This window comes from Hypanus sabinus, chromosome 14, assembly GCF_030144855.1.
Source record: "Hypanus sabinus isolate sHypSab1 chromosome 14, sHypSab1.hap1, whole genome shotgun sequence".
Lineage (NCBI taxonomy): Eukaryota > Metazoa > Chordata > Chondrichthyes > Myliobatiformes > Dasyatidae > Hypanus > Hypanus sabinus.
This window is the reverse complement of record NC_082719.1, coordinates 62780505-62807466: the sequence shown is the minus strand read 5'-3', so window position 1 is coordinate 62807466 and position 26962 is coordinate 62780505. Positions and strand designations below refer to the sequence as shown.

The window sequence follows — 26962 nt, the reverse complement described above, 5'->3', positions numbered from 1 at the left end:
AACATCAACATTTTGCATATATTTAATAAATTTTAATACAGTAAACTCTCTGAAATATCTCTGTTTTAATGAAACGGACATGTTTTAATCAGATATAGAGTGCTGTGCTTCACCGTGATCCCGACTGTAACATAAGGATAGAGTGGCACTGAAGAAAGTGCAAGAACAACGTACAACAACAATACAGTAACAGAACTGACAAGTTATATCCATCAGGTCACATGGCATACTTCAGTGATGCCATCTCCAAGTAATTATTGCATTACTTCCAAAAATACACACTTTTATTGACACAAACATTGTGCAAAGCCAACATTCTGTTTATATTTTTGGACAATTTAGGAAGATTAGAAGGACTTTAGAAATGAACATGGCCTGAAGTCTCTGGGAATTTGCAAAAACCACTGAGGACCAATGGGCTTTGGAGACCTCTGAATCCATGCAAGCAGAAAAAAACATGCATTCTCAAAGATTCAAGCGTACACCTGACGTTGCAATGGGCAAGTACCCAGTAAGTGGACCAGAAACCAAAAGGCATTAGTTCAGCCAACATTCAATAATGTGGAAAGATACCCAGGAATACTCTATTCACATAAAGCAGGACAAATCTGATCTGGTGGTCTACTTTCATTCAACCATCAGGAAAGGGATCGAGGTGCTATTGATAGTCTTATCAAGCAACATTTGGCATTAACCTAGTGAGTCAGTGAGTCCAGAGTTTGAGGCATGCAGTTCGGGGTTCCATCATTGGCTCGTCCTGGGGTTAATACTGAAGATTGAAGCCTAAACATCGATTGGAAGTCAGGAAGCTAAAGCCCAATGGCTGAAGCCTTGGGTTTATAAGTCAAACAGTCCATTAGTGAAGCTGGAGACCTGTTGTCTGTAAATCCACAAGTTGGCTGAAGGCTGGAGGCTCAGTGGTTGGATTTAAAGACTGTGGGTGTGTCTGAGTGAGTGTGTGGCAGTGTGGAAAGGGGCTTGTTCTGCAGTTGTTGTCTTTGTTTTGTTGTGTTCTGTGTTGTTCTGCTGAGTACTGTGGGGATACTTTGTTGAATGTATGGTGACTACCTGCAGTCTCCCCAACATATCCTCAGCATTGGTTGTTACCACAAATGATGCATCTCACTCTATGTTTCAATGTAGACATGATAAATGAACCTGAATGTGAATCTACCCTATTTAATGATGCCCAGTATGGGTCACAATGGGACCACTGAGCATCACATAGCATCTAGGCCTGGTCCAAACATGGAGCAAAAAGCTGAATTCCAGAGGTGAGCTGAGAGCCACTGTCCTTGATAACATTTTTCACCTTGGTAAAAATGAAGTCAATGTTCTTCAAAGGGAAAATGCTCCAGTAGTAAGTATCATACTTTGCATAGAATTTTAATGCTTTTTTCAGACTAATTTATACATCCCTCCTTGGATCTAATACAATCTCTACCTTTCTTCACTCTCTAGTAGCAAGTTATCCTTCCTGTTTTATTTTTGTCCCAAGCAGGAATGAACAAATTTTGGAGTCAATCCACTTGCTTGTTAAGTATTTGCCATTGCCATTCCACTGTCGTAAGTAATATTCTCCAGTCTATCTTGACTAATATCTTGTATAAGAAAACTTGTTTTATTTAAACTCTTATTCTTAGATTCAGAATTCACAGCATCTCTCTCCATCATAATAAAAGGTTCTATCATGTCATGGGTATTCTTCTTCAATATTGCTAATTCTTTTTCATATGATTAATAATGAGACAACTTACAGAGAAGAAGTCATCACCCTGACACAGTGGTGTCAAGAAAACAACCTCTCCCTCAATGTCTCAAAAACAAAGGAGCTAATTGTGGATTATAGGAGGAATGGAGACAGGCTAACCTCTATTGACATCAATGAATCTGGGGTTGGGAGGGTGAACAGCTTTAGCTTCCTCGACATAAACATCACCAAGGATCTCACATGCTCTGTACATACCAGCTGTGTGGTGGAAAAAGCACAACAGCACCTCTTTCACCTCAGACGGTTGAAGAAGTTTGGTATGGGCCCCCAAATCCTAAGAACTTTCTATAAGGGCACAATTGAGAGCATCCTGACTGGCTACTGTGGTGAACTATGTGCCTGTCGGGACACGCCCCTGCTGACTGCTCCTGTGGCTCCTCCCACAGGCCCCTGTATAAAGGAGATCTGCGACCTGACGCTCGGCCTCAGTCTCCAAGACATTGTATGATAGACACTCACTCCTGGTTCCTTCTTCCAGTCAATAAAAGCCGATATCTCGCCTTACGTCTCAGTGTGAGTTATTGATGGTGCATCAGCTACATCACTGCTTGGTATGGGAACTGTACTTCCCTCAATCGCAGGACTCTGCAGAGTGGTGCAGTCAGCCCAGCACATCTGTAGATGTGAACTTCCCACTATACAGGACATTTACAAAGACGGGTGTGTAAAAAGAACTCGAAAGATCATTGGGGACCCGTGTCACTTCAACCACAAAATGTTCCAGCTGCTACCATCCAGGAAACAGTACCATAGCATAAAAGCCAAGACCAACAGGCTCTGGGACAGCTTCTTCCACCAGGCCATCAGACTGATTAATTCATGCAGACTCAACTGTATTTCTACGTGTAGCATCTGTGCCCCCAATTTACCCCCGTTCATCTAATTCGCACATTTAGACGGAGACGCAATGTGAAGATTTTTACTCCTCATGTACCTGAAGGATGTAAGTAATAAAGTCAATTCAATTCAACGAAGGCCATCTATGAATACAGTTGTACCCTTATTGCATGCTGTGGTTTCCTGTTTAATAGCATATCCAAAATCAGCACCATTGTTTGGAGATTTGTAAACAATTTCCATTAACTGCTTTGTTAAAGGGAGACAACGGTTTGATCGGGGCACAACTGCGCAAGCACATGGACTTCAGCCAGTGAGAACAGTGAGAAGAATTTAAAAGTAAGAATAGTTTAAAGGGAGACGGTTATTACTTCAGTGGTTTGATCGGGGCACGACCGCGCAAGCGCACGGATGTCAGCCAGTTAGAACAGCGTGAAGCGTTTAAAAGGAGACACTTTATAGAGCGAGCGACAGAGTAGAGGGAGACAGAATAAGAAGGCTTTGGCTCAACAGGGCTTCAGTGATAATGGGTTGAGGTGAGGTAGTTTGCCTGTGTAGAATACAGACAGGAAGTATGTGTGTGAGGCCGGTGCTCTGTGCTTGGTGTCAGATGTGGGAAGTCCTGGAGACTCCCAGCCTCCCGGACGGCCACACCTACACCGGGTGTGTTGAGCTGCAGCTCCTTCGGGATCGTGTTAGGGAACTGGAAATGCAACTCGATGACCTTCGTCTGGTCAGGGACAGTGAGGAGGTGATAGAGAGGAGCTATAGGCAGGTAGTCACACCGGGGCCTGGGGAGACAGATAATTGGGTAACAGTCAGGAGAGGGAAGGGCAGGAGTCAGACGCTAGAGAGCGTCTGTGGTTGTACCCCTTGATAATAAGTACTCCTGCTTGAGTACTGTTGGGGGGGGAGGCCTACCTGGGGGAAGCAACTTTGGCTGTGCTTCTGGCACAGGGTCTGGCCCTGTGGCTCAGAAGGGTAGGGAAAGGAAGAGCATGGCAGCAGTGATAGGGGACTCTATGGTTAGGGAGCCATACAGGCGTTTCTGTGCATGCAGGAAAGAAGCATGGATGGTAGTTTGCCTCCCAGGTGCTAGGATCCAGGATGTTTCTGATAGCATCCACCATATCGTGAAGTGGGAAGGAGGACAGAGGTCGTGGTACATATTGGTACCAACGGAAAAGGGAGGAGGTCCTGAAAGCAGACGACAGGGAGTTAGGAAGAAAGTTGAGAAGCTGGACCACAAAGGTAGTAATCTTGGGATTACTGCCTGTGCCACGTGACAGTGAGGATAGGAATAAAGTGAGGTGGAGCATAAATGCATGGCTGAGGGATTGGAGAAGGGGGCAGGGATTCAGATTTCTGGATCTTTGGGACCTATTTTGGGGCAGGAGTAACCTGTACAAAAATGATGGGTTGCACATGAATCCAAGGAGATCAATATCTGGCGGGAGAGTTTAAACTAGGAATGCTGGGAGGTGGGAACCAAACTGAAGAGACAGTTGGTTCACAAATAGAGAAAGCTATTAGTGCGAGAGGGAGGATAGGCAGGTGACAGAGAAGGGACATGCTCAGACCAATGGTTTGAGATGTGTCTATTTTAATGCAAGGAGTATTATGAACAAAGCAGATGAGTTTAGAGCATGGATTAGCACTTGGAGCTTTGATGTTGTGGCCCTTACAGAGACTTGGTTGGTTCAGGGGCAGGAATGGTTACTTCAAGTGCCAGACTTTAGATGTTTCAGAAAGGACAGGGAGGGAGGCAAAAGAGGTGGGGGCATGGCACTGTTGACCAGAGATAGTGTTGCAGCTGCAGAAAAGGAGGAAGACATGGAGGGATTGTCTACGGAATCTCTGTGGGTGGAAGTTAGGAACAGGAAGGGGTCAATAGCTCTACTGGGTGTTTTTATATACAATACAAACAGGGACATCGAGGAGCAGATAGGAAGACAGATTCTGGAAAGGTACAATAATAACAGGGCAGTTGTGGTGGGATATTTTAATTTCCTAAATATTGATTGGTATGTCCCTAGAGCAAGGGGGTTTAGATCTGGTGGAGCTTGTTAGGTGTGTTCAGGAAGGTTTCTTGACACAATATGTGAATAAGCCAACAAGAGGAGAGGCTGTACTTGATCTGGTATTGGGAAATGAACCTGGGCAGGTGTCAGGTCTCTCAGTGGGAGAGCATTTTGGAGATTGTGATCACAATTCTATCTCCTTTACAATAGCATTGGAGAGGGATAGAACAGACAAGGTTGGAAAGTGTTTAATTGGATTAAGGGGAAATATGAGGCTACCAGGCAAGAAATTGGAAGCATAAATTGGAAACACATGTTCTCAGGGAAATATACAGAAGAAATGTGGCAAATGTCTAGGGGATACTTGTGTGGTGTTCTACACAGTTAAGTTCCAATGAGACAGGGAAAGGATGGTAGGGTACAGGAACCGTGGTGTACAAAGACTGTTGTAAATCGAGTCAAGACGAAATGAAGAGCTTATGAAAGCTGTAAAAAACTAGGTAATGATAGAGATCTAGAAGATTATAAGGTTAGCTGGAAGGAGCTTCAGAAAGAAATTAGGAGAACCAGAAGGGGCCATGAGAAGGACTTGGTGGACAGGATTAAGGAAAACCCCAAGGCACTCTACAAGTACATGAAGAGCAAGAGGATAAGCCGTGTGAGAATAGGACCAATCAAGTGTGACAGTGGAAAAGTGTGTATGGAACTGGAGGAGATAGCAGAAGTACTTAATGAGTACTTTGCTTCAGTATTCACTACAGAAAAGGATTTTGGCGACTGAAAAGCTTGAGCATGTAGATAGTAAGAAAGAGAATGTGCTAGAGCTTTTGGAAAGCATCAAGTTGGATAAGTCACCGGGACTGGACAAGACGTACCCCAGGCTACTGTGCGAGGTGAGGGAGGAGATTGCTGAGCCTCTGGCGATGATCTTGGCAACATCAATGCGGACGAGAGAGGTTCTGGAGGATTGGAGGGTTGTGAATGTTGTTCCATTATTCATGAAAGGGAGTAGAGATAGCCCAGGAAATTACAGACCAGTGAGTCTTTCTTCAGTGGTTGGTAAGTTGATGGAGAAGATCCCGAGAGGCAGGATTTATGAACATTTGGAGAAGCATAATATGATTAGGAATAGTCAGCATGGCTCTGTGAAAGACAGGTTGTGCCTTACAGCCTGATTGAATTTTTTGAGGATTGACTAAACACATTGATGAAGGTAGAGCAGTAGATGTAGTGTAAATGTATTTCAGCAAGGCATTTGATAAGGTACCCCATACAAAGCTTACTGAGAAAATAAGGAGGCATGGGATCCAAGGGGACATTGCTTTGTGGATCCAGAACTGGCTTGCCCACAGAAGGCAAAGAATGGTTGTAGATGGGTCATATTCTGCACGGAGGTCGGTCACCAGTGGAGTGCCTCAGGGATCTGTTCTGGGACCCTTACTCTTTGTGATTTTTATAAGTGACCTGGGTGAGGAAGCGGCGAGATGGATTAGTAAATTTGGTGATGATACAAAAGGTTGGGGGTGTTGTAGATAGTGTGGAGGGCTGTCAGAGGTTACAGTGGGACATTGATAGGATGCAAAACTGGGCTGAGAAGTGGCAGATGGAGTTCAACCCAGATAAGTGTGAGGTATTTCTTTTTGGTAGGTCAAATATGATGGCAGAATTTTGCATTAATAGTAAGACTCTTGGAAGTGTGGAGGAACAGAGGGATCTTGGGGTCCAAGTCCATAAGACACTCAAAGCTGCTGTACAGGTTCACTCTGTGGTTAAGAAAGCATGCGGAGCATTGACCTTCATCAATCGTGGGATTGAGCTTTGGAGCTGAGAGGTAATGTTGCAGCTATAGAGGACCCTGATCAGACCCCCACTTGGAGTACTGTGCTCAGTTCTGGTCACCTCACTACAGGAAGGATGTGGAAACCATAGAAAGGTTGCAGAGGAAATTTACAAGGATGTTGCCTGGATTAGGGAGCATGCCTTATAAGAATAGGTTGAGTGAACTCAGCCTTTTCTCCTTGGAGCAACGGAGGATGAGAGGTGATCTGATGGAGGTGTATAAGATGATGAGAGGCATTGATCATGTGGATAGTCAGAGGCTTTTTGCCAAGGCTGAAATGGCACTGAAATGGTACGAAAGGGCACAGTTTTAAGGTGCTTGGAAGTAGGTACAGAAGAAATGTCAGGGGTAAGTTGTTTTTTTTTACTCAGAGTAGTGAGTGCATGGAATGGGCTGCCAGTGTCGGTGGTGGAGGCAGATACGATAGGGTCTTTTAAGAGACCCCTGGATAGGTACACCTAAGGTAAGGACATGTTTGGCACAGCTTTGTGGGTCGAAGGGCCGGCATTGTACTTTAGGCTTTCTGTTTCTATGAATGCACATGAGATAGCCAAAATATTTATACTGACTGAATTAAGCAGTATTTTAATGCAAATGGGAAAATGGGAAACAAGTGCCAGTTTTGCTGAGTGCTATTGATGGAAGAGCTAGTGTTTGCTTAGAAGTTTAACTGCTCCAATCAGCTGAAATAAGTTTTGCCTATATCTTGAAAGCAATGCAGGAATATTTAGAACTAAAACCATTGTTGATTGCAGAATGCTTTAGGTTTCATAAGTGGAATCAAAAGGAAGGGGAATCCATTTCAGCATACATGGCTGAATTATACAGATTGTCTGAGCATTGTCAGTTAAGTAATGGACTTAATGATGCATTAATGAGATTGGTTACATTGTGTAATCTTGTAAGCACTCAAAATCGACTCCTAATTGAATCATAACTCAAGCTTAAAAGAGCAATTGAAATCACTGTATCAATGGAAACCGCAGCTGGAGAAACAATTAAGTTGCAGTCAGGAATGAAAGTAAGTATGAACCCAGTACTGAAAGTAGATCAATATCCTCTGTCCAGGACAGCTGAGGCCTACCTGCAGAAGGAGATGGAAGAAGAGTCCAACGTTTTTCTCACCATCAACACTCACAAAGGGCTTTATTGCCATAGTAGACTTATTTTTAAAGTAGCATCAGCACCTGCACTCTGGCAGTGTCTAATTAGAAACCCATCTAGCTAAACAAATTGTGCTACTGTTGTGGCAGGGGCTCACACACACCACACCAAAGCAGTTTAAAGGCAAAACTTGCATAAATTGCCAAAAGGTAGGACTCATACTATACAAATAGCATGTCAGACAGAGAAAATTAAATGGACTGCACAAGGAAGAGAAGAAAGTAAAAAGTTATGTTGCAGTTTCTAAAGGGGCACTAATCTGCACACTATTGTTAAAAATCTGATAATGAGAGTGACACGGGACTGGTTAGCCTTGAGATTTACAATGTGAAAACTAACAAGAGACAAGCAAAATGGCTTACAGCAGAAATGAGTGGCAAATTAATTAAAATGGAATTGGACACTGGCTCGGCTGTTTCAGTCATTCCAGTAAATGAGTTTGAACGGCATTTGACAGATACTAAATTGAAGCCTGCAGATATTCAACTATGAAATTATACTGGAGAAAAGATAACTCCTGTGGGAATGACATTCATAAGAGTAAAATACAACAACCAAGACATCACGTTGGACTTGTATGTAGTAAAAACATTTTGGGGTCATGATTGGCTGAGACAACTACAACTTGTTTGGAGATCCATCCACCATTTGCATGCCACTTCTGCAATAGAGTCATCTGAAAGTGAATTTCAGATAAGTACTGGATGATGCCTCTGCAGTGTTCAGGGATGGCATTGAAAAACTCAAACATATCAAGGGAAAAATCATGTTAAGTGAAAATGCCATATTCAAGCTGTACAAAAGACATATGGTTCTTTATACCATCTGTCATAAAGAAGCCAGTGAGCTAGACAGTACGAAGGCTGATGGAACTCTTTCCAAGGTTGATGAGAGCCCAGGGACAATGCCAGTGGTCCCAGTCACCATAAACAATGGGTCTATCAAGATTTTGTGGTGATTTTAAGGTCACCATCAACCCAGTACTGAAAGAAGATCAACACCCTCGTCCCAGGATAGATTATATCTCTGAAAAACTTTCTGGAGGAAAACACTTCAACAAAATGTGCTTAGCTAAGGCCTATCTATGGATGAAGATGGAAGAAGAATCCAAATTATTTCTCACCATCAATATCCACAAAGGGCTTTGACACTATAATAGGCTTATTTTTGGACCAGCATCTGCACCTGCACTCCGGCAGAAAGTTATGGACTAGGAGTTGCAAGGCTGACGTTGTTGCTACTGGTAAGGATGACAAGAAACATCACCAAAATCTCAAGGCAGTGTTAAAAAGATTAGAACATTATGGACTCTATAACACCAAAACATAAAATTAATTGAAAGCAAATACAAAGCAAAGCCGGGAATAACTTGTGCACGTTCTTAGTTTTTCATTTAACAGGACACACAAGTATGACATGGTGGCATGCTGACATATGCCATGCACGTACCTGTATATATAACCTGTAATTAATTATTTAAAAGAATGCTTATGTAAACAACACAGTATTTACGATATTACTCAAATTTTACTGAAATAATAAATACACAACTCTTCCCTGCTTACTGTAAATACAAACTCCAATATAGAATGCATCTCAATTTATATACAAATGTGTATATATGTTATACTATATAATACAACTACTATATGGACATCTACAGCATAGTAAATTTTAAATTGTCCTATTCAGGCCTGAAGATTTACTTGCTGTGGAGGCTTTCTTAGTCATGGGATATCAGCTTCCCAATCAAGGGGATCACTCTGCCTGGTAGGTGAGACTTGTGGCTGCGAAACAACCTCAGGTTCTGGGGCCTCCTCTGTGGTGGTTGTAAGAGTTGACTCTGGGACTGCGTGTTGTTCTGACAGCTCCGGCCACCTTTCTTTCAGACATGCTGGAATCTCGAACGGTGCACAACAAGCTGCCTAATCTGCTGATCTATCCCAGCTACCAGATAAAGCTTTGACCCAACACTTTTATTTTGACCATGCCTAGATGACCAATATGTAGCTCCTCCAACACCTTAGCTCTCAGCTTAAATGGGACAACAACTCTCAATCCCCACATAATTCTGCGACTCATTCCAGCCATTTTTCATTGTCGTGTAGTCCTGAGACAGCAGGAACTTCTCTGGTTTCCCTTTGGATCTACTCTGCCATAATAGGGAGACTTTCAATTTGTATTCAGGAAAACACATTAGGAGGTGCATACTGTTTTATAATTTTTTTCATTAGTTCCTTTTCCAAGGGTAAACAAGACAATCCATCAGCATTTCCATTATTCGTGCTTTTGAATTTGATCTTGTAATTGTGTATTCCAAGAAACAGAACCCAACTCTGCATTTGTGCTGCTACTGTTAATGGAGCACCCTTTTATGGATTGAAAATAGACACCAGTGGTTGATTATCAGTAATGAGGGTAAAATCTCTCCTATATAGGTACTGGTTAAAATGGTTTACACCCCAACAGGACACAAGCCTTCACTGTCAAACTATGCATACTTTTTCTCCGTAGTGTAGTGCAAAGACTGTGGGGCATTCACTTGCATGAATCATAACATGTGACGTGACTGCACCTGTACCATAAATTGAAGCTTCATAGATAAACTCTTCTGGATGATGTGAACACAGTGTCTCCTTTACCTTTTGGAGAGCGACCTCACACTGCTTTGTCCATTGCCATTTCTTCCTGATCTGTAGCATTGAGTTCAAGGGGTGGAGCACCATAGCCAGGTTTGACAAGTATCTGTTATAGTAATTGACAAATCCTAAAAAGGGCCGCAACTGTGACATGTCCTTTGGCCTTGAGACATCCATCACTGCTTGAATTTTTTCAGCACACTTGTGTAATCTTTGTCCGTTGATGGTGTGACCACAGTGTTACTTGGTTTAAAGAATTTTCACTTGTTGCGTCATGCTTTAAAGCCATAATGTTCAGCCCTGCAGCAACTGGTCCATAGCCTTCTGCCAGAGAGCAGGTACTGATGCTATCTCAAAAATAAGCCTATTATAGCAGTAAAGCCCTTTGTGAGTGCTGATGATGAGAAAAACTTCGGACTCTTCTTCTATCTGCATCTGTCGGTAGGCCTCTGCTAAGTCCACTTTTTTGAAGTGTTTTTCTCCAGAAAGAATTGCAAAAATAGCCTCTATCCTGGGCAGAGGGTATTGATCCACTTTCAGTACTGGGTTGAAGGTGGCCTTAAAATCACCACAGATCCTGAAAGACCCATTTTGCTAGGTTATTGGGATCTCCAAAGTTGCTCATGTGTTCCACTCAACCTTAGAAAGAATTTCTTCAGCCTCCATGTGATTTGGCTCACTTGCTATATTATCATGGATGGTATACAGAACCAGAAAGGCTTTTTTAAAACTTAGGTGTGGCAATTTCACTTAACACTCACCCTTGATACATTGAATTTTCCAATACCATCTTTGAACACTGCTGTGGCATCATCCTATACCTTTCTTAATCTGAGTTCTATTTATTCTATTGCAGGGGTCATGGCATGCAAATTATGGGTGGATCTCCAATCAAGTTGTATTTTTCTCAGCCAATCATGACCCCACAATGCTGACCTTCTTGATTTTGCCACATAAAAGCCTAACGTGGCTTGTTGGTTGTTGTATTTCACTGTTTTGAATGTCATTCCCACAGGAGTTATCTTTTCTCAAGTATAAGTTCTTAGTTGGGTATCTGCAGATTACAGTTCAGTACCTTTGATATGCTGTTCATTTTGTGGAATGACTGAAACAGCCGAGGCAGTGTTCAATTCCATTTTAATTGATTTGCCAATCACTTTCGGTGTAAGCCACATTGCTCGTCTCTTGGTAGTTTTCACATTTTAAATCTCAAGGCTACTCAGTCATGGATTATTGATTACCTGACTGGCAGACCACAGTACGTGCGCTTGCAACACTGTGTCAGACAGAGTTGTCAGCAGCACTGGGGCTCCACAGGGGACTGTCCTATCTCCCTTTCTCTTCACCATCTACACCTCGGACTTCAACTACTGCACAGAGTCTTGCCATCTTCGGAAGATTTCTGATGACTCTGCCATAGTTGGATGTATCAGCAAGGGAGATGAGGCTGAGTACAGGGCTAGTGGGAAACTTTGTCACATGGTGCAAGCAGAATCATCTGCAGCTTAATGTGAAAAAGACTAAGGAGCTGGTGGTGGACCTGAGGAGGACTAAGGCACCGGTGACCCGTTTCCATCCAAGGGGTCAGTGTGGACATGGTGGAGGATTACAGATACCTGGGGATATGAATTGACAATAAACTGGACTGGTCAAAGAACACTGAGGCTGTCTACAAGAAGGGTCAGAGCCGTCTCCATTTCCTGAGGAGACTGAGGTCCTTTAACATCTGCTGGACGATGCTGAGGATGTTCTATGAGTCTATGGTGGCCAGTGCTGTCATGTTTGCTGTTGTGTGCTGGGGCAGCAGGCTGAGGGTAGCAGCCACAGAATCAACAAACTCATTCGTAAGGCCAGTGATGTTGTGGGGGTGGAACTGGACTCTCTGACGGTGGTGTCTGAAAAGAGGATGCTGTCCAAGTTGCATGCCATCTTGGACAATGACTCCCATCCACTCCATAATGTACTGGTTAGGTGCAGGAGTCCATTCAGCCAGAGACTCGTTCCACTGAGATGTAACACTGAGCATCATAGGAAATCATTCCTGCCTGTGGCCATCAAACTTTACAACTCCTCCGTTGGAGTGTCAGACACTCTGAGCCAATAGTCTGGTCCTGGACTTATTTCCACTTGGCATGATTAACTTATTATTTAATTATTTATGGTTTTATATTGCTATATTTCTACACCATTCTTGGTTGGTGCGGCTGTAACGAAACCCAATTTCCCTCAGGATCAATAAAGTATGTCTGTCTGTCACTCTCACTATTATCAGATTTTTCATCAGCAGCATGCAGATTAGTGCTCTTCTAGAAACTGCATCTTGTCTTTTTATCTTTATCTCTTCCCTGTGCAGTCCATTTAATTTTGTCTACCTGACATGTTCCTTGTATGTGTCTTATTTTGTGGCACTATCTGCAAGTTTCACCTTTAAACCTACATTACTTTAGTGTATGTGAATCTCTGCATCAAGAGTAACACAATTTGTTCAGCTAAGATGATTTCTGTTTAGATTTTGTAATTTTGTTTACTCTCAGTTTCATTCCTGACTGCAACTCAATTGCATAATTGCCTGCCGTTTCCATTGATGCAGCTATTTCAACTGTTCTTTTGATTGTGTTTCAGTTAGGAGACATTTTTGAATGTTTTCTTGTAAGATTCCGCAAACTAAAGTGCACCATCATGCCCATCATTCAACTGACAATGTTCAAACAATTTCTTCAACCACATATGGTGAAATGGTCTCCCCTTCCTTTTGATTCTGCGACAGAAACCTAAAATGCTCTACATTTAACAATGGTTTTGATTCCAAATGTCCCTGCATTACTTTCGTGATACGAGCAAATGTAATTTCAGCTGGTTTGACTTGCGACTGTGCTCCATCCCTTGAACTCATTACTACAGATCAGGAAGAAACAGCAATGGACAAAGCAGCATGAGGTGGCTTTTAAAAAGGTAAAGGAAATGTACACACATATTATGATCCACATTGTCCAGTGAAGCTTGTCTGTGACACCTCACATTATGGTACAGGTGCAGTCTTGTCTCATTTATGAGTGCTGGAAGTGAATGCCCCATAATATTTGCATCACGTACCCTTGCCACTGCAGAGAAAAATTATGCACAGATTGACAGAAAGGCCTTGAGTGTGGTTTGGGGTGTGAAGCATTGTAACACATACTTGTATGGGAGAGAGTTCACCCTCATTACTAATCATCAACCAATAATGCAAATTGAAGATCTCCCTGTTACAGCAGAGATGATCCAAAGGGAAACTGAAAAAGACCCCCACACAGTCTCAGGTCTATATGGCCACCCAAAGTGGCAGGTACATGCAGCAGGTGTCCCAGTTCTCCCATTTTTACCAGCACCAAGATGAACTTGCCCTTGACGGGGGTTACTTTATGTGGGGATTGAGAGCTGTTGTACCATCCAAGCTGAGAGCTGAAGTGTTGGAGGAGCTACACGCCAGTCACCTAGACGTGGTCAAATTGAAAGAATTGTCTTGAAGCTCTGTTAGTGGCATGGAATAGATCAGTATATCGAACAGCTTGCACTGTTTGGGATGGCAACATGCCCAGAAGATACCGAGACAATCTTGGGGAAGAAAGGAGAAATGAGAAGAAAGCTGTCCAGAGTTTTCACAACTGCTTCCTGCAGTCCCAGAGTCAACTCCTACAACCAGTGCACAGGAGGCCCCAGAATCCAAAACTGTTTCAGAGTCAAGTTTCTCCTGTCAGGCAGAGTGACCCCACCCCCCAATCAGGAAAGGCATTATCCCACAAGAGTAAGAAATCCTCCACAGCAACTAAGTCTTCAGGCCTGAATATATAGTCGATAGCAGAGTAAATTTTAAGTTGTCCCATTCAGGCATATGTTTACGCAGTATACAGTACAATATATGCTGTGGATATAGTCGATATATTGTACTGTATACTGCGTAAACATATGTAGATGACTAAAGAGCAATATGTTACATATCTGAGTTGAGTTGCATTCTATATTGAGTTGGTTTATAGCTAAGCAGGGATGAGTGTTGTGCATTTAATTTTCCAATAATATTTGAGAAGTGTTGAAAATATATTGTTTGATTAAGCATTTTTGTTGTTTACATTATGTATTGCATGTTATATGTACAAGTACTGGAATGGCAAACACCATCACACCATCAGGTCATAAGTTCAAGCCTTGCTTAAAGTAAAAATGAAACTAAGGCTCGCATCTCTCAGGCTCCTTTATTTTCCTTACAATTAGTTTTATGTTTTGAAGTTACAAAACAAAACACAGTCTTCGGGTGAGACAATTTAGACACTCTTACTCTCTTTAGCATTATTTTGCAATGTTATTTGCCCTTAATTTCTCTGCCTTTCACTTCCTTTCCTGCTTTCTGTCCTTGGTTCTATCCTTATTTTCACTTAAGAGTTGTACTCCCAGAAGCAGGCCTTTTGGCCCACCAGCTCAATGCCGACCATTAAGCACCCATCAATCCCATTTGATGGACTAATCCCATTTACCAGTACATGGTCTATAACTTTCTATGTCTTAGCAATTCAAGTACTCGTCTAGATAGTTCTTCAATATTGTAACAGTACTGCATGCATCAACCCTTCAGGCAGCGCTTCCAGGTTTTAACAACTCCAAGTGGAAAAAAGCTACATTATAGATACACTCTATCCGAGCCTATGTTCTCTAGTGTTAGATACGTCTGGGAAGGGAAGGAACTTACTTTCTACTCCTTACATGCCCCTCATAATTTTTATCCTTCTATGAGGTCCCTGATCAGCCTTTTCTGCTCCAAGAAAAACAAGTCCAGCCTATCCAGACTCTACCTAACTTAAAACTTCCTTCGCAAGAAACACCTTGCTAAATTTCCTCTGTATCCTCTCAGTCCTTTCTATGTGATGCTTATCATATTACAGCTGAATTCTAACCAATGGTTTATAAAGATGTACTACAAATTCCCTTCTCTTATATTCGATGCTCCAGCTAATGAAAGTAAATATCCTGTAAGCCTTATTCACCATATTATGAACCTGTACTGCCACCTTCAGGAATCCTTAGACTTGTACACCTAGGTCCCTTTGTTCTTCAATAACCCCTTGAGTCCTATCACTCACTCTGTATGTTCGCCCCTCATAGTACTCTGAAAATGCAACATATTTCTCTTATCAGGAATAAATTCAAACATCCTCTGCTCCACCCACAGACTATCCTTATCACTATGAACAACATCATGAATTTACTTATCTGGGAATTCATTAATCTAATCTCTTACTACATTCAAGGCCACATAGACAATAAGGGTTTTCAGCAGAGATCCCTGTGGCACACCACTGGCCACAGTCTTCCAATCATAAAAAATACCCTACTCAGTGCCCTCATGAATATATTTTGTTGCCATTTTGAAAAAAATAAAATTGATTAATACAAGACCTACAAGTAGCAAAGTCATATGGATTATTACGTTCTCCAGCTTTAGGTATTGCAAGCTTTCTGTGTGCATAAGAAACTGCCATTTCAGCCTATCATTTACATTAACCTTTTAACTTTTTTCCCCTGCTGGTATGGTGCGGCCTGTTGGATAAATCATTAGCCTATTTGCTTGTAATGCATTACCTAGATAAAGATGCTTAAGTCATTTGACATAAACTAAAATTGTCTTCATTTTTTGTGCTAATTGTGTTCTTTCTTATAAGAATTGTGTATAGATTTTCCTGTAAATGCCACTTAGATGATGCTATATACCCTTGATGCTGCTGCAAGCATTTCATTGCACTTATGGATTAACTTTGATCCCATTTTAACAGATATATCCTTTGTTCCACCCATTCCTTTTCTCGCAATGAAAACTGATTTTTCTCTCTTTCCTAGATCTGATGAAGAGTCTGGTTCTGAAACGTTAACCATTTCTCTTTCCAACAATGACTTGATAGGTATTTTCAACATTTCCTGTTTAAATCCACTACAGACTATCATCGATTATTCACTCACAACAGCTTGGGATTCATTTTGGGCATTTATCTCCTTTTAATCCCAGTAAGATATTTAATGTTTTTAATGATAAGAATGTTTAAATTTCACTGTCCTCTTCCCTGAATTGTTTAACTACAACTTCTTTCACCTTTGTGAATACAGATAAGCTTTTCATACAAGACCTCATTTCTAGCTCCATGGAAGGACCATCACTTTGGTTCTCACAAAGCTCTTCTCTTTCCATTTCCTTGCATAGGATATTATTTAGAATAACTTTAATAAACATACCCTATCCCCAGTACATCAGCCCCAGCCCTACCTGCAAAATACAGTATTGTCCTTGAACCAATCCTAATTTCCCTAAAACCCATTCAAATCTCCCTGGAATTTAATCCCTCTTTCTTGCACATTTTCTCCAGCCACATTCATGCATCACTTCCATCCCTCTCCCTTTTATAATTTCTTTATCACCATCTTAGGAAATAGACTATTAACCAGTATCTATTAAACATCTACTGACTTGCAAAGCTGCCTTGACCACACGTCTTCCCATCCTGTCACTTGAAAGATCAGTATTCTTTTTTCTCCGTTCTTCTCCACAACATCTGTCCTCAAGATAAGCCCTAACCACTTCAATACATATGAAGTGGCACCCATTTTCAGAAACCCACACACCTCTCCCTCTGCTTTCCCTTCTCACCTCCCTTTTATTCCATGTTCCACCTTCCTTTATCAGATTCCATCATCTTCAGCACTTTGCCACTTCAACCTATCATCTCCCAGCTTTTGATACCGCACCCACACTCCCTTCCCCATCTCATCAACCCTATGGATTCACCTGTGACCTCTTGCCCCATCCCCTTCCCGTCACCTTCTTATACGGTATCCGCCCCCGCCCCACCATCTTTCAGTCCAAATAAAGGATCTTAATTCAAAACGTGAACTGTCTATTCCTTTCTATGCTGCTTGACCCGCTCAGTTCCTACAGCATTTTATGCGTTGCTACACATTCGTCCAGTTTATTTATTTATTAGCCATTAGGTCATGACTCTCATTGCACCACCAAAACCATACCACTGCTTTACCACACCTTTTACAAATTTTCTAATGTAGTGTTTAAAAAGCAGTACAATTTTTCTTTCCCCGCTTTTACAAACACTCCACGTTAGCCAACCCAAACACACAAATACCACACAGTCTACCCGCGGAGTCGGGATCGAACTCGCACCTCCAGTATTTCGAGCTGGGGAGTGTTAGTCACAGCACTGACTAACCGGCTCACCGCACGCCCATTGTCGCCTTATTCTGACGTTCACCCTTCTTTCAGGAACCAATCATGCGAAAGGTGAGAGGTTACAGCGTTGCCGCAACATGGAGGCGCCCACGAAGAGGCGAGGATCGTCCGGCGAGGGGAGTGGGCCGGAGTCGGCAGACGAGGAATGGGTGGGCCCGCTCCCCACACAGGCGCTCCGCGTCAAGAAAAGGAAAGGTAAAGTGCTGCACGACTCGCCTTCGATCATCGACTGTGACTGTATGTTGCCTTAGGAAAATGCGCGGGACTGCAGAAGGAGAAGAGTTGGTCGAAACATTTGTGATAGATGATCAAACCCGGTTTAATAATAGTTGAGGATTTTGTTGAAAGGTACTGGGGATGAACTGTTCAGTCCATCAGATGCACCTAGCCCAGAGAGTAGAACGTGCAAGGGTGGGAGGTGGAACAGACTCTTGGGCTTAAGATGTCTGTGATTGACATGATACTCATTTAAACGGATCCCCACTGTCTGCACAAGATCCACGCCCCTCTGTGGCCGGGGTAGGCTCTGTTTGCCGCCAGTTCAATAGTGAAGGAGAGTAGAGAAGATATGAACTCATTTCTTCTACTTGGACAGTTCCTCGGGATCAGAGGCAACTTGCTTCCAGTGTAATTTTGTGGATTCCAAAGTGACTGACTTGCTCAAAGTTGGGTCAAGAGGTGCTTGATAAGTGTGGTGGGTGGCACATTGTGGGACATCATCTCCTTTTGTCAGGCTCCTGGCCATCGAACCTGCCTAGTTATTCAATATGACCATGGCTGATCTTTGCGAGTCTCAACTCTCCTTCTGTGCCAGTTCCCCGTACACCTCAATTCTTGATATTTCAAAAAGGTGTCTACCTTCCCCATGAATACTTTTCTTGATTCAGTCTCCACGGCTCTCCATGGTAGAGAATTGGAATGGGTTTATGAAAGATCTCAGCCAAAATGTCAACTTTCCTGCATAGATAACACACACAAAATGCTGGAGGAAGTCAGCAGGTCAGGCAGCATCTATGCAGAGGAATAAAGAGTCAATGTTTTAAGCCGAGACCCTTCATCAGTGCTGGAAAGGAAGAGTAAAAAGCTAGAATAAGAAGGCAGTGGGAGGGGAAGGAGTACAAACTGGAAGGTGACAGTGAAACCAGGTGAGGGGGAAGGTAGGTGGGTGGGGGATGGCGGGTGATGAAGGGAGAAGCTGGGAGTTAGGTGGAAAAGGTAAAGAGCTGAAGAAGAAGGACTTGGAGAGAAGAGGAAAGTGGACCATGGGAAGGAGGAAGGGCATCAGAGGCCGGTTATAGGCAGGAGAGGAGACGAGAATGGGTAAGAGGGAGTCAGAATGGGGAATGCAAAATGATAGAAAGGAGTTGGGGGAGAAATTACTGGAAGTGGAGGGAATTGATGTTCATACCGGTGGGTTGGAGGCTATCCAGACAGAATGTGAAGTATTAATCCTCCAACTGAGAGTGGCCTCATTCTGGCAGTAGAGGAAGCCATAGACCAACATATGGGAATAGGGAGTGTCTTCCAGATGAAAAAAAATACTTCACTTGCAAGTCTGTTGAGGTCAGTTACTGTATCCTGCGCTCCCAATGCAACCTCATTAGTGAGACACGAAGTAGATTGGGAGACCACTTTGTCAAGCATCTTCACCCCATCTGCATTGGAGAGGATTTCCTAGTGGTCAACCATTTTAATTTTACTGCCCTTTCACATTACAATGTGACAGTCCAAGGCCTCCTCTACTGCCAGGATGAAGCCACTGTCAGGTTGGAGGAGCAACACATCATATTCCGCCTGGGTATCCTCCAACCTGACTGTATGAGCATGGATTTCTCTAACTTCGGGTAATTTCTTCCCTCCCTCCCCCCCTTTTAACATTCCCTATTCCAGCCCCTCTCTTGCCCTTCTTCTTCTTGGCTGCCTATTAGCTCCTTCTGGTCCCCGTCCTCCTTCCTTTTCTTTCATGGCCACTCTCCTGTCTAATCAGATTCTTTAACCCCTTTAACTTTTCCACATCACCTCCCTCCTCACTTCATTCCCTCTTCCCCATCCAGCTTCCCCCTTACCTGGTTTCACCTATCACCTTAGAGTACACATTGCCTTCTACTCCCACTTTATTATTCTAGCTTCTTCTCCCTTTTCAATCTGATGAAAGGTGTGAAATATTGGTTCTTTATTCCTCTCCACAGATGCTGCCTGACCTGAGTTCTTCCAGCATTTTATGTGTATTACCCCGGATTTCCAGCATCTTTAGAATCTCTTGTGTTTATGATTTGTCCGTCATAAATGCTGCCTACCTGCTGAGTTCCTCTTAAAAAGTTTTGTTTGTTATTGCCACATGTACTGATATACAGTGAAAAGCTTGTCTTAAAAATCTGTTTACACTGACCAGTTAATTACGCAGTGCATTAGAGTAACAGCTACAGAGAACTTGTAGGGCGGGTAGACAGTATGGTGCAAGGTAGATTGTGAGGACAATGGTTCTATCTTATATTAGGAAACATTTAACAGTGGGGTGGATGCTATCTTTGAGACTGGTGGTATGTGCTTTCATGCTTTTTTTAACTTCTGTCCATGAACAGAAGACAAAATGTCTGGGGTGGGTGGGGTCTTTGATTATGTTTGGTGCTTTACTAAGGCAGTGAGTAGTATAGACAGAATCCATGGGGGAGAGGGCCTGTTACTGTGATGTGCTCCCTGCAGTTTCTTGTTGTCAACAGGGCAGTTGCCATTTCAAGCCAGGATGCTTTCTATGGTGCATCGATAAAAAGAGTTGGCAGGGATATGAGATTTATCACACTGTATTTTAAAATACACCCTTGTAACTATGACCCCTCATTTGAAAGTCTTCCATCCAGGTGTCTGTATGCTTCCAAGCATATTGTTGTCATTCCCAAAATCATCCCAGGTGGTTTTCCATTTTGTGCAGTTATGATCCAGAGATTCACAAGAATGAATAGTTATTTCTTCAAAGATAACTTAGATTATTTTACCCAGAAATCTCTTTCTGTAGCAGAGCTCAGACTGGTGAGGTATTGGATAAGCAAACAATCTGAGTGTAACTGGACTGTGAAGTATTGGAATCTGATGCTGTCACTGCACAAAACCTTGGATATTTATATCACTGCATGTAAAGAGGGCTAAAGACATTAAATAGATGGATGCACAATATATGCATGCGAGTCAAGTATAAGGGAAAAAGATTGTGATGAAAAATGGTAAGGGATGAGGAAGATGCTGAGAAAGTTTGTTATAATGCAGAATGAACATAGAGTTGCAAGAAAAAGTTTATGAACCCTTTGCAGATGCCTGATTTTCTGCATTAATTACTCATGAAATGTGGTCTGATCTTCATCTAAGTGGCAATAATAGGCAAACACAATCTCCCTAAACTAATAACACACAAGCAGTTGTACTTTTCATGTCTTTATTGAGCACATTGTTTAATTATTCACAGTCCAGGCTCGAAAAAGTATGTGAACTCTTGTATTTAATAATGGGGAGAACCTCTTTTAGTAGCAACAACTTCCACCAAATGTTCCCTGTAGATGCTGATCAGAGTTGTACGATGGCGAGGGGGAATTTTAGACCATTCCTCACAAAGCTGTTTCAATTCATCTATTTTTCTGTGCAGCAGATTTTTTTACTTTTGGAGAGCAATGGCTTCCTCTGTGGTGTTCATCCATGAGCACCATTCTTGTTCAGTGTTCTTATGAACAGATACTTTTAGCAAGTTCTAGTGATCTCTGCAGGTCTTTTGGTGTTACCCTTGGGTTCTTTTTCACCTCCTTCAGCATTGCACGTTGTGCTCTTGGTGTGATCTTTACAGGATATGCCCACTCCTAGCTTATTTAATTGAAGCAATAGCAGCCAGATATTAGGATTTTTTACATTTGTATTTTAGGCCATAAAAGATTTTGAGAAGTAACTGAAAACTTGTCAAAAAGTTTTTTTTGAGAACTAGTAGTTAACTATATTGACCAAGTCTTGATGGCTTAGTTCCTGGGTGACATAAAAAGGAATTGTATTAAAATATTTGTAGGTAGAGAAAATAAAAAAAGTACATTAAAAGGAACAACAACACACACAAAATGCTGGTGGAACACAGCAGGCCAGGCAGCATCTATAGGGAGAAGCGCTGTCGACGTTTCAGGCCGAGACCCAGGGATATTATTGTGCATTTTATTTATATATTTGAAACTCAGACCTTAAACTGAGTTTAATTTCATCATAAATGTGTTGTACCTCCAGTTGTTGAACATGGGAATGCTAAAGTGGGAGTGTGTCCTTTCTGTTTGAACAGGATTACTTTTGAGTTTTGTGGAGAATTAATAAAAATATTCAGTTTCTAAGTTTTCAACTTGCCAACCACTTGAGAATATTTGTTATGAATTATTTAGTATATCTGTTAAGGTTAAAAATGCATATCATTTGTCTTTCTCTTCTCAGTTCTTGATTTTGAGCATGTGTATTTGGATAACTTGCCCAGTGCTTCAATGTATGAACGTAGCTATATGCACAGAGATGTTATAACACACATAGTGTGCACCCGGTAAGACCTGCTTTCACTTGTTTTATTTCAAGTAGAAAACTAAAACTTAATTTGATATAAAACTTGAAGTGTTTTGATGTTTATTGCTATATATGTAAGTTTTCCTGGTGTAGAACTACACTCAGTGGCCACTTTATTACATGCCTCCTGTGCCTAATGTAATGGCTGCAGGGTAATTGTTCATGGTGTTCTGATGCTGTAGCCCTTCCACTTCAAGGTTCAATGTGTTGGAAGTTCAGAGATGCTCTTCTGCACACCATGGTTGTAACATTACTATCATTTTCCTGTCAATTTGAACCAGTCTGGTCATTCTTCTGACCTCTCTCATTAACAAGACATTTGTGCTCACAGAACTGCTGCTCACTGGATGTTTCTATTTTCTCGTACTATGCTCGGTACATGTACTGTTGTACATGAAAATCCCAGGAGATCAGTAGTTTCTGAGATACTCAAGCCACCCTGTCTGGCACCAGTGATTATTCCATGGTCAAATTCACTTGGATCACATTTCTTCCCCATTTTGATGTTTGGTCTGGACAACAACTGACCAAGTCTGCATGGTTTTATGCACTGAATAGCTGATTGGGCGTTTGTATTAATGAGCAGGTGTGCCTAATAAAGTGACTACTGAGAGTATAAGCTATTTTGCACAATATAGAAATGTGGTAAATGTTAAGGCTTCTATTAGATGAGGGGAGGAATCACATGACTGGGAAAGCTATAGGGCAGATACTGGAAAATGGGATTAGTAAAGATAAGTGTTTGATTCCCAGCACAGATATGGAGGTTCCCAAGTGGAAATTTAAGATAGTAATGATCAGTCCCTGTAGTCATTCAAACTTGTGATTTCTTTTCATATTTCTCTTCTGAAGTTCCATGCTATTGATTTGAAATCAATATTCTTCATGCTTGGCTGCTTTTCCCTCCTTCCTTCCATGTACTGTACACCCCTCCAATTTTCCATCTGTCCTTCATGCCTCCCTCTGCACCTTCTGTTTCTTCACCTTAATAGTTCTATGTACTCTCATACTCTTGGTGGGGGACTGAAATTCATTGAGTTACTTGCGGGGCTGTTCCTCAGCTTCCCTTCTCTTTTGCTGCTCAGTCATTGATGTCATTCATAATGGCCTCTTGTAAGCAGCAATTCACATTGTTGTGTCTCCATACATTTGCCCTAATCAGCCACCTTTCCTGACTTTCATTCCTCTGATGCATTCTATTTAAAATATTTAACTGAAATTCCTTCACAGTCTTCTCTCACTTTAAGTTCTCCAAGCCTTTAAAGCTGTTTTTACGGATCGTCTTAAAAGTACATCTTACAGGCATTTGAAAACCACAGCTCTTTCTCTCTTTCTCAAGCATTCAGATTCAGATTTACTTATACGTGTACATTGAAACATACAGTGAAATGTGTCATTTGCACTAATAGCCAACACACCCACAGATGTGCTTGGAACAGCCGGCAAATGTCTATCACACTTTCTGACCCAACCAAGCATGCCCACAACGGCCTCTATAAGCTTAATTTCAAACTGAGCCGCAGCCCGTATGTCTTTTTCTCTTCGATGCTTTGTATCCTCTGCTATTTTATTCTATTTCTCAAGTCCCTCCATCAATGTTTTCTGTACTGCTACTCACTTTAAGAGGATTTGATAAAAGCTGATTATTTGGCGAAAAGCCCATTCTTTATAGGCTCTCTTTTCCCATACCTATAACAGCTGACTCCAGATCAGCATTTGGGGAAATGTAGAATGTCTGGTCCTAAAGATTATATTTAGAAAAAATATAAAATTACATGGGTTGCTTTTATCTAAGTAGGAGCAATGAAAGGATTGGGAGCTGAGTGAGGACTGCTACCCCAAGCCAATCTCTCTGACTGCCTCACTGCCCACAGCAGCATCTGGGTGACCTGAGCCTGCCTGGCCCACTTCTAAGGAACTGCATCTCACTGAAGGCATGCAAAGTTGTCTCTAGGCAGGAGAGCAATTGGAAGTGTAAGGTGGAGGAAAGGAAAGGTGCAGGTGGCGGTATGAAGAACAGGTGGAAAAGAGAGAGACGGATGTCTGGTGCGTAGAGGAAGGAAGGGAAGAATAGCCTAGTACAGAAAATAAGGAGTGGGGGTGCAGAAGCTGGAATTTTAGGGGTACCTAAGGACAGTGGAAGGAGCTAGCAATCAGGGGAACACTGAATAAGAAAAGATTTGATCATGGAAAGGATTAACCATGAGAGGGATTGATGGGTTGTGCAGTGAGGATACTCTGTTATATACGTGTGTATGTGGCTGTGTACATACACTTGCATTCATCTGTGTCCAGATCTATCTTTGTGCGTATAAGACCATAAGGCAAAGGGGCAGAAATCAGCCATTTGCTCCTTCGAGTCTACTCCGCCATTTCATCATGAGCTGATCCAATCTCCCCTTTAGTCCCATTCCCCCGCCTTCTCACCATAACCTTTGATACCTTGACTACTCAGATACCTATCAATCTCTACCTTAAATACACCCATGACTTGGCCTCCACTGCCACCCCTGGCAACAAATTCCACAGATTCACCACCCTCTGGCTAAAAAAAATTTTCACATCTCTGTTCTGAATGGGCGCCCTGCAATCCTCAAGTCATGTCCTCTTGTACTGGACTGCCCCACCATGGGAAACAACTTTGCCACATCCAGTCTGTCTATGCCTTTCAACATTCGAAATGTTTCTATGAGGTCCCCCCTCATTCTTCTAAACTCCAAGGAGTACAGTCCAAGAGCAGTCAAACGTTCCTCATATGTTAATCCTCTCATTCCCGGTATCATTCTAGTGAATCTTCTCTGAGCCCTCTCCAATGTCAGCACATCCTTTCCTAAATAAGGAGCCCAAAACTGCACACAGTATTCCAAGTGAGGTCTTATCAGTGCCTTATAGAGCCTCAATATCACATCTCTGCTCCTGTACTCAATTCCTCTAGAAATGAATGCCAACATTGCATTCGCCTTCTTCACTACCGACTCAACCTGGAGGTTAACCTTAAGGGTATCCTGCACGAGGACTCCCAAGTCCTGTTGCATCTCAGAACTTTGAATTCTCTCCCCATTTAAATAATAGTCTGCCCGTTTATTTCTTCTACCAAAGTGCATGACAGTACACTTTCCAAAATTGTAATTCATTTGCCACTTCTTTGCCCATTCCCCCAATCTATGTGCTGCTATTTGTGACACCTAGCATCTTGGACCTGCTTGTCACTGGACCAGACCTATACTTTGTGAGGTCCGTGTAGTAACCGGGGTGCAGCAGCTGTTCTCTGTTATGAAACAGTCCTTTCGGGTGAGGCCACACTTCACCTACAAGACTGTCAGCGTCATCAACTGTATCCGGTGCTCCCAGAGTGGCTTCCTCTACGTTGGTGAGACATAGATTGGGGGACCACTTTGTTGAGCACCTTCACTCCGCCTGCAACAAGCAGGATTTCTCAGTAGCCAACCATTTTAATTCTACTGCCCTTCCCACTCAGACATGTCTGTCCATGCCCTCCTCTACTGCCACAATGAGATCATTCTCAGGCTGGAGAAGCAACACCTAATACTCCACCTGAGTAGCCTCCAGTCTGATGGAATGAACATTAGCTTCTCTCTCTCTCCTCCCCCCCCCCCTCTTTTTCCATTCCCCTTTCTGTCTCCCCTCTTACCCCCCTCTTCTCCTGTCCTGTCTATCACCACCCTCTGGTACCCCTCCTGCTTCCCTTTCTCCCATGGTTCACTCTCCTCTCCTTTCCTATCAGATTCTTCTTCTTCAGCCCTTGGCCTTTTTTCACCTATCACCACTCAGCCTCTCACTTAATTCCCCCACCCCTCACCACCCTTCTTCACACTTTTCCTGTTTTGATGAAGGGTCTCAGCCTGAAACGTTGACTCTTTAATCCTTTCCATAAATGTTACCTAACCCGAGTTCCTCCAGCCTTTTGTATATGTTAAAATATGTTGCCCTTAATGTTGAAGTTTAGGAAGAACATGAGGATTCTCATGGATGATCCCAGACTGGTCAGACCTGAATGTTGCTCTGCAATTGCACTTCATAACCTCAGGAGGTTTGATATTGATACTGTCACTCTAAGTGAGGCACAACAGACAGGAGATGAGCAGTTCATGGTGATGGATACAGTTCCTGTAAAAGGGCATATGAGAGGAGGAAATCTGGCTTCAGTGGACAGGTTTTGCCATCAAGAATAACAGTCTGGCTAGCTCATGACCCTGTGGCTCAGTCTAAGGTGCATTCTGGTCATCAATGCATTTGCCTTAACTTTGGAAAATATATGGATGAGGCTAAGGAGTATTTCTGCTTCAGCCTCAGTGTGGAGGCAATGCAAGAAAATGGAAGAAATGCGACTTGTGTCACAGATTGTGATAAACTAATTTCCCAGGATGTCTTAAAAGCAGGCTACTTGGCATCTCCCTCTGATATCTTACTGACTCTGGGCCTTTTCTTTTTTCCAATGATCCTTTTGAAAATCGTATTTCCTTTCTGTATTGTCTCCCTAGTCTGTCAAATCCTCTATGACTTTTGCTGTCACTTTATCCTGTGTGTGTCCATGATTCCACAGCAAACTAACCAGGCTAGCTTCACTATTGACATGGAGTAAAAGGGCTCAAGTGCCAGTAGAATAAATATCAAGGTGTTGGCAGTGGGTAGTATTTCTGCTGATAATCTAAATTTAGATGGAGTGGAGCTTCAGTTACAAACTTTCAGCTAAAATGTGGGAATTCCTCGCCTATGTGTGCTTAACCTGGACTCATTCTGTACCCTGAGGGGGTAACCTAAGGAAGTCTTCACTGTTGATTTATAATCACAGGTTGTTACTTAAATATGCTGAAATGGAGCTAAGTGATTACT

General features: G+C 42.4%; 1 protein-coding gene across 1 annotated transcript in view; it reads left to right on the top strand.

Annotated features, from left to right (window-relative positions):
• Window positions 1–17600: 17600 nt before the first annotated feature.
• The window catches only part of ppwd1 (peptidylprolyl isomerase domain and WD repeat containing 1), a 34705-nt gene continuing 25343 nt past the window's right edge, over window positions 17601–26962 (top strand). The window contains exons 1-2 of the mRNA XM_059989320.1: window positions 17601–17731; window positions 21986–22088. Of these exons, the coding sequence (XP_059845303.1) occupies window positions 17614–17731; window positions 21986–22088 (221 nt within the window). The 5' untranslated portion in view covers window positions 17601–17613. The remainder of the gene's footprint in view (window positions 17732–21985; window positions 22089–26962) is intronic.